The sequence below is a fragment of the Diabrotica virgifera genome, chromosome 9 (genome assembly GCF_917563875.1).
Source record: "Diabrotica virgifera virgifera chromosome 9, PGI_DIABVI_V3a".
NCBI classification, from domain to species: Eukaryota; Metazoa; Arthropoda; class Insecta; order Coleoptera; family Chrysomelidae; genus Diabrotica; species Diabrotica virgifera.
In genome coordinates, this window is record NC_065451.1 from 122,698,688 (window position 1) to 122,707,362 (window position 8,675).

The 8,675-nt window shown below is 32.1% G+C and overlaps 2 protein-coding genes across 2 annotated transcripts; one reads left to right on the forward strand and one right to left on the reverse strand.

Annotated features, from left to right (window-relative positions):
• Positions 1-1,395: 1,395 nt before the first annotated feature.
• Positions 1,396-2,088, reverse strand: LOC126891294 (uncharacterized). The gene has a single exon (XM_050660473.1). The coding sequence runs from the start codon at positions 2,086-2,088 to the stop codon at positions 1,396-1,398; it is 693 nt and encodes a 230-aa protein (XP_050516430.1).
• Positions 2,089-3,258: 1,170 nt separating this feature from the next.
• On the forward strand, positions 3,259-3,951 carry LOC126891295 (uncharacterized). Its single transcript, XM_050660474.1, has one exon. It carries the CDS (start codon positions 3,259-3,261, stop codon positions 3,949-3,951), a length of 693 nt encoding a protein of 230 aa, XP_050516431.1.
• Positions 3,952-8,675: the final 4,724 nt, after the last annotated feature.

Genomic DNA, 8,675 nt, shown 5'->3' on the forward strand with positions numbered 1-8,675 from the left:
TTTAATTAAATATCGAGTTTTCGCCCTAAGCTTTTTAAATTCCAGTAGATTAGCATCAGTTTTATGTTTTTTAAGAATATTCAGTGCGTGTTTACTTGCAGATAATGATTTGGCAATCTGATCATTCCACCAGGGGACCGGTGTCCTATTACAAGTTTTTGTTTTACCGATAGCTTTATGCGCTGCCGATATAATTGTTATTTAATGTACACATGTTTTTGTCAATATTTTTATTTAATGTGAAGTTGCATAGTTTTTCAACAATGTACTGCTGAAAAAGGTCCCAATTAGCGGTTTTTATTTTCCACGTCTGGTAAATTGGATGTGTTGTTTCTTGTTTGTCATTTAAGATGTCAATTATGATTGGAAAGTGATCACTGACATATAAGTATTTTAGTGTCTTCCATTGTATTATAGTTGCCAGTGGTGGACTGCATAGTGAGATATCAATAGATGAAAGATTCCCATTATAGGAATTAAACCTGGTGGGTTCCCCAGTATTCATAAGTATTAGATTTGAATTATTGATTGTGTTTTGTAATAAGTTCCCGCATTTGTCTGTTTTTGAACTTCCCCAAGTGGTGTTTTGACAGTTTGTATCCCCTAGGAAGATTAGTGGAGGCTGTATCTGATGTAGTAAATTATTTACCTCTTGTATTTGACTTTCATGTGGGTGTGGAATATATATATATATATATATATATATATATATATATATATATATATATATATATATATATATATATATATATATATATATATATATATATATATATATATAAATACTTTTTTCTTTTTGGGTGTGGTAGTCAAAATAAAATAGGGCTGTGCTAAGGCGTACTATTTATTCTATTCCAAGCTTTCGGAGGCAATTTCCTCCTTTTTCAAGGTTCTACAAAGAAATTACTTGCTAAGTACTCAAAAAGAAATACAAAGTTTTAACTTACCAAGAATGCTAGATTAAGCAAAAAACTGACATACGTTGAAAACGAACTTATTAAATAAAACATTTAAAGTAGTTAAAAAGTTAAAAAACACTGATTTTATAATTAAAAAATATGAAAACGACATGATGCATGTCGTCTTAAGTCTGGATCAAACCATTTCACGAACAGAAAGAGAGTCAAAAAGCGAGATTTACTGTTTAAATAAGTAGAAAGTTATGAAAAAACTTTTAAAAAGTATTAACCATGAAAGGCAGTTGTAACGGATTGCAAATACTACCAACTGTAATACCAACTTAATTTGAGCGGGAAATTTGAAAAAAGTTTTTATTATTCATCAAAAAGAAAACAGTATTTAGTAAATATGTTAAGAAAAAATATACTGAATTAATAATCAACTTGATCAAATAAATAAGAAAATTAAAAGAGATTACTAAGATGCAGAATCAGACTAGTCGAAAGTCAATATATAGTTATAAATTTTACTAAGATTCTGGATCTCAGATCTCTTATTAAGATTGTTGTCATCACTCTTGCTGATATGTACCATCTCCAGGAACGTTCTTTTGAATTTATTACTTTCTCTGGCTAATATTTTAGCATTGTTGAAATCGATCTTATGGTCTAGATTGATTGTATGCTCTGCCAAAGCACACGTAGGTTTATTTAATCTACAGTCGCTTTTATGTGAGATTATTCGACTAGACAAGTTTCTTCCGGTTTCACCTATATATGATGCTGGACATTCAGTACATTCAATGCGGTAAACCACATCTGTGCATTCTAATGTAGTTAAAGGTTGTTTGATTTTACTGTATAACTGACGTATAGTTTTGATGTTTTTGTTAGCTATTTTGATGTTTTTAAATTCCTTGAAAATTTTACTAAGTTCAATAGTTAGTTTCGGAATGTAAGGAAGGGCATAAAAGTACACACTAGTCTGCGCCGAGTTACTCTGAGCTAAAGGCCCTGGTTGTGACATGGTACTAGCAGTGAGAATGTTCCTATTGACAAAGGGAACATTGCAAATCAATTTATTAATCAGTCTTGGAGGATATGAATTTTCCACAAAAATATTGCGTAGAATGTTTAAATCATGTTGGAGATAGTCAGGATGAGACAACCTTCTGACACGTTCTTTCATTGCTAAGACTAAATTAGTTTTCATCCTAGGAGGATGGTACGAATGGTAGCTTATGAATCTGTTGCTACATATTGGTTTTCTATACCATTGTGTTTTCACCACATTACCTTCACATCTGTGCAACCTCATGTCAAGGAAGGGCAAGGATCTCTCCGCCTCTTCCTCGCACGTGAACTGCAAATGCGGGTTCTGTTGGTTGAAAACATTTAACGTAGGTTGTATTAGGTCTGTAGGTAGTGCCAAGATCAAATCATCCATGTATCTCTTTATGAATGGTATTTCAACATTAATTTGATGAAGACAATCTTCAATCAAATCGTCCAAGACATAATTACATAATATTGGTGAGATGGTGGACCCCATTGGAGTACCAAAAACTTGTTTATAGTAACTGTCGTTAAAAATGAAAATATTAGAATCAAAAACAAAAGTAATGAGTTTTTTGAGATTAACTAGATTCAGAGTCGTGTGCAATGATATGTCACCCCAGTGTTTCTCGACACTAACTAAAATTGTGTGTAAAGGTAAGTTAGTGAACAAAGATACTACATCAAAACTAACCAGTTTATAATTATTAGGTAATTGAAAATTATTAATAAAACAGCTGAAAGCGATTTTGATGTAGTATCTTTGTTCACTAACTTACCTTTACACACAATTTTAGTTAGTGTCGAGAAACACTGGGGTGACATATCATTGCACACGACTCTGAATCTAGTTAATCTCAAAAAACTCATTACTTTTGTTTTTGATTCTAATATTTTCATTTTTAACGACAGTTACTATAAACAAGTTTTTGGTACTCCAATGGGGTCCACCATCTCACCAATATTATGTAATTATGTCTTGGACGATTTGATTGAAGATTGTCTTCATCAAATTAATGTTGAAATACCATTCATAAAGAGATACATGGATGATTTGATCTTGGCACTACCTACAGACCTAATACAACCTACGTTAAATGTTTTCAACCAACAGAACCCGCATTTGCAGTTCACGTGCGAGGAAGAGGCGGAGAGATCCTTGCCCTTCCTTGACATGAGGTTGCACAGATGTGAAGGTAATGTGGTGAAAACACAATGGTATAGAAAACCAATATGTAGCAACAGATTCATAAGCTACCATTCGTACCATCCTCCTAGGATGAAAACTAATTTAGTCTTAGCAATGAAAGAACGTGTCAGAAGGTTGTCTCATCCTGACTATCTCCAACATGATTTAAACATTCTACGCAATATTTTTGTGGAAAATTCATATCCTCCAAGACTGATTAATAAATTGATTTGCAATGTTCCCTTTGTCAATAGGAACATTCTCACTGCTAGTACCATGTCACAACCAGGGCCTTTAGCTCAGAGTAACTCGGCGCAGACTAGTGTGTACTTTTATGCCCTTCCTTACATTCCGAAACTAACTATTGAACTTAGTAAAATTTTCAAGGAATTTAAAAACATCAAAATAGCTAACAAAAACATCAAAACTATACGTCAGTTATACAGTAAAATCAAACAACCTTTAACTACATTAGAATGCACAGATGTGGTTTACCGCATTGAATGTACTGAATGTCCAGCATCATATATAGGTGAAACCGGAAGAAACTTGTCTAGTCGAATAATCTCACATAAAAGCGACTGTAGATTAAATAAACCTACGTGTGCTTTGGCAGAGCATACAATCAATCTAGACCATAAGATCGATTTCAACAATGCTAAAATATTAGCCAGAGAAAGTAATAAATTCAAAAGAACGTTCCTGGAGATGGTACATATCAGCAAGAGTGATGACAACAATCTTAATAAGAGATCTGAGATCCAGAATCTTAGTAAAATTTATAACTATATATTGACTTTCGACTAGTCTGATTCTGCATCTTAGTAATCTCTTTTAATTTTCTTATTTATTTGATCAAGTTGATTATTAATTCAGTATATTTTTTCTTAACATATTTACTAAATACTGTTTTCTTTTTGATGAATAATAAAAACTTTTTTCAAATTTCCCGCTCAAATTAAGTTGGTATTACAGTTGGTAGTATTTGCAATCCGTTACAACTGCCTTTCATGGTTAATACTTTTTAAAAGTTTTTTCATAACTTTCTACTTATTTAAACAGTAAATCTCGCTTTTTGACTCTCTTTCTGTTCGTGAAATGGTTTGATCCAGACTTAAGACGACATGCATCATGTCGTTTTCATATTTTTTAATTATAAAATCAGTGTTTTTTAACTTTTTAACTACTTTAAATGTTTTATTTAATAAGTTCGTTTTCAACGTATGTCAGTTTTTTGCTTAATCTAGCATTCTTGGTAAGTTAAAACTTTGTATTTCTTTTTGAGTACTTAGCAAGTAATTTCTTTGTAGAACCTTGAAAAAGGAGGAAATTGCCTCCGAAAGCTTGGAATAGAATAAATAGTACGCCTTAGCACAGCCCTATTTTATTTTGACTACCACACCCAAAAAGAAAAAAGTATTTATATATTTTTTCCAAACTAGTCAAAAAACTTGGACTACCTTTTTTTACTATATATATATATATATATATATATATATATATATATATATATATATATATATATATATATATATAGCAATGTTTATTTTCATTTTGTATATGACCTGAACTGCAACGGCTTCGAGATTGGTATTTAGATTAATAAGCTTAGCTTCAATATCATTTCTGACAAAGATAGCCACGCCCCCACTGGCGTGTTCTGTACTTCTATTTTTTAGAAAGGGAGTATAATTTTTTAAGTTTAGTAAGGGGAGGGTATGGTTTGAAATTAACATATCAAGCACATTTTTGTGAATTTTTTTCGAAGCTATGGTAGAATTATTTTATTTTTAAATTAAATTAACATATTAAGTACAATTCAAAGAATATTTAAGAAAAAATTAAATCCAAAATATTGAAAAATAAGCCATTGGCGACAAATTTTGGCAGGCAGCTCAAAAAAATGGATTTTGCGGTGGACATCAGAACTCATCACTGGATCATACGAAACCAAAAATTCAAAAAGATTTAATTAGCTTATGAGTTTCGCGAGGTAACAACGTCGAGTTTTTTTATTTTTAATGATTTTTGAATTTTTGGTATCACTCAGAAATCAAAAATACGAAATTTGTGATAAAAATTTTGTGAAAACCAACAGATTTAATATTGTTGAACAAAAAATAAGCACAAAACGAAAAATATCTCGACGTTGTTACCTCACGAAATTTCGTAAAGAAAATCTATGCAAAATTTCAGGTAGATCAGTCAAGTAGTTTTTCAGTTACAATGTCCACCGCATTTGCAAAAGCAGTTTTGAGAAAAATACGTTTAAAGTTTTGACAACTGCATCTTCATCTTCTTATTTGTCTGCCAAATCGTAAAGTGATGAACATTGAAATATGTTTTTTGAATTGAGGAGTAATCTACAAAAGAGAAAGCGAACAGTTGTTTAACGTTTCTCACTACGCTCAAGCGTGCTGGCGCGAAGCCGCGTTAACGCGAGTCGAAGGTAGGGATATTCAACACCCTGTATCTCTGGTAATTTTACTCCGATTATTTTGAAATTTTCAGAGAGTATTCTTGAAAGTATGCACTTTTATTTGAAATAATAAAAAAATTAAATATTTCAAACCATACCCCCCCTTAAAGAATCCTTTTTGAAGTGAGTTTCTTGTATACACAGTATTAGGGGAGAATATTTTTGAATTAATAGTTTGAGTGATTCGAGGTGAGCGAAATACCCGTTTGGGTTCCATTGAAGAATTAGTGATTTATCCATCGGATTTTTCGGTCTCTTCCGTTGAAGATGTGTGAGTGGGGTTAAGTTTTTTCTTTAATCTGGTGATGTTGTTTTTTAATTTAGAGTTCAGAGAGTAACAATGAATAAAGTTAAGGATATCGGTTAATTCGGAAAGTTCATTTGAGCAGTTCGTTGAGATAGTTTCAGGATGTTTAGCATGAAGAGTATTAACTAGAAAGTCGCATATTTCATTAAAATGTAATGTGAATGGGGGTGATCGGTTTTCAATTTTGTCTTTTATCAATTCTAGAGAAGAAATAATGTCGTCGTCAGAGGTTTTAGTTTATTTTTTAGGTTTTTTTAGTTTACGTGTGATAGGAGAAGCAAATATTTGTGAGTCCGATTCTGGGTTATTTTGGTCAATGTCGGGTGAGGATGAGATTTGTCTTTTAACTTGAGTAGATACTAGAGTATGTTGTTTGTTAATATCAACTGAAGGTTGCAGAGTTACAGTTTCAGCAGGTTTATTAATATTATTTAGATTTGATGATATTGTTTCTTTTGGTAAGGAGCGTTGACTTATGTTTTCTATAGTTTCAGTTATGGTGGCGTTCGTTTCCATGTTTTGTTGTGTTTCAGGATCTCTTTCTTCTGTTTCAGGTGTCGTATTTGGAGAGGTTTCTGAGGGTATGTTTGAGGAGTTAGCAGTTGCTATGATGGGACAATTTGTATCGTTGTGTCAAATAGTTTTGCACTTAGAGCAGTTTAGTCCATCGATAGAGAGGAATAAACGATAAGTTTTATTGTGGAATACATTGAAGGAGTCAGGAATGGAGGTATTATCCAAGGGATAAATAAATACTTGCCTTCTGAAGCTTAGGACGTGGCTATCCGCTGTGAGCTCGTACATAGAGGGGATATTTACAAATTCTCGAGCGCCAGTAGTGGCCAGTCTGTAAACGTTTACCGGAAATTTGACATAAATGTCAAAGTGATTAATGTAAAATTAAAATTAAAAACATTAATTATAAAAAATATTAGTTGGTCAAAGCTGTGGTATATATTTTTACCTTAAATATACTTACGTTTTAAATACTGAATTTAAGTTTTTTCAATGTTCCGTAATATGTAATTATAATTTAATCTAAAAATCTTAGCCCCATGTACACGATAATTGTGAAAGTATCCGAAGTAAGAAATTCATATTTTATCAATAGAACGTCAAAATGATTAGCAAAATCTTAAAAAAATCGATTACAATTTAATTAATTTTTTGCGTTGTAAATGTTAAGCGATAACAATTAAATAATAAATTTAAAAATTACCGGTGAAAGATAATTCCAGTAATCCGCTAGGAGCGCCACCAGCGAAGCTCAGAGCGTACATTCGGTTTCTTTCATATCCACCCTTAGGAAAGTCATCTTGGAAACTGCAGCAATGCCTAATTTTTGTAATTCTGCTTCAATGATATTGTTTGGAATTGAAGGACATGCGTTAGAAATTACAAGTCGTTGTGCTGGTGTGATTAGTCTTCTTATCTCTATTTGTGACTCATTTATATTAATAGAATTGTAAGAATGAAGAAGCATATCGACTGTGTTTTTGGTAGAGAGGTAGACACATATTCTGTTGTTTGGAATTCTAGATGCAAACAAGACGTTACGTGGACCAACCAGTGATCCAATTGCTACGATGTAATTGTGGATTTTGATGCCTTCGATACTGGAGAGGACTACTGCTTGGTCCTGTGTTGGGTGTTTGAACGTATTTACTACATTGGAAGAACTGTTTTTTGGTGTATTTGGTGTATTTGAAGTAGAAGTAGTCATGTTGTTAATTTAAGTTATTTTTATTCTGTTTCCTGCGTTGCCGCAGGTCCGGTCCTGTCACCGGCCAAAGAACCGGCGTGGATCAGTTCCGAACGGTTCCAAAAAACCAGTTGATAAAACCAGTAGGTTGAACTTGATTCGAATTGTATAGGTTATATTTACTACTTTAATATCTTATATAAAAGTTTTTATTACTCACGTTAGGTTGAGTCGATTGGCATCAACACTGCACTATTATTTGTTGATAGTATTTAAGAATATAAAATTTTTGTTCCGTATTTTACATTTAAATATTGAAAAATATCAGAGCGGTTTAAAACGTGGTATAATCATACCACTGTCAGGGCCGTCGATACAGTTTTTGTTAAATATAAATTTTAGTTTTCTTATTATTGAAACCCTTTTTTGCCATTATATAATGGTTTTTTTGAATGTATTTTCAACTATGGTTCCTTTACAATAATAAATTAATTTTTTATTGTTGTTCAGTCATCTTAAATCCTATTCAATAAAATATATTAGCAGTTTTTTCCATTTCTAAAACAGTTTTTAGTAAAAAAGATCAAAATCGAATTATTCCCCTTCATAAGGGTGGTGAAAAATCTAATGCTTGCAACTATAGACGTATTGCCTTACTACCGGTACTTTCAAAAATTATTGAGATACTCATAAAAACCCGTCTTATGTCCTTTCTCATTGATAACAACATCTTATCCCAAAATCAGTTCGACTTTTTAACTAATAAATGTACCACTGATGCCTTGTTTTCTGTGCTTCATGAGGTTTACCAAGCACTAAACAATAATCTTTATACTGCCACTGTTTTCTGTGACTATGCCAAAGCTTTTGATTGTGTAAATCACAACATTTTGATTAAAAAACTAAATTTCAATGGGATTCGAGGTATTTCTTTGAGTTGGTTCCAATCTTAGTTGAATAATAGGAAACAACTAGTTAGAGCAAATGATACTGACTCTAGTCTCAAAAACATTGTATGTGGAGTACCACAAGGTTCAGTATTG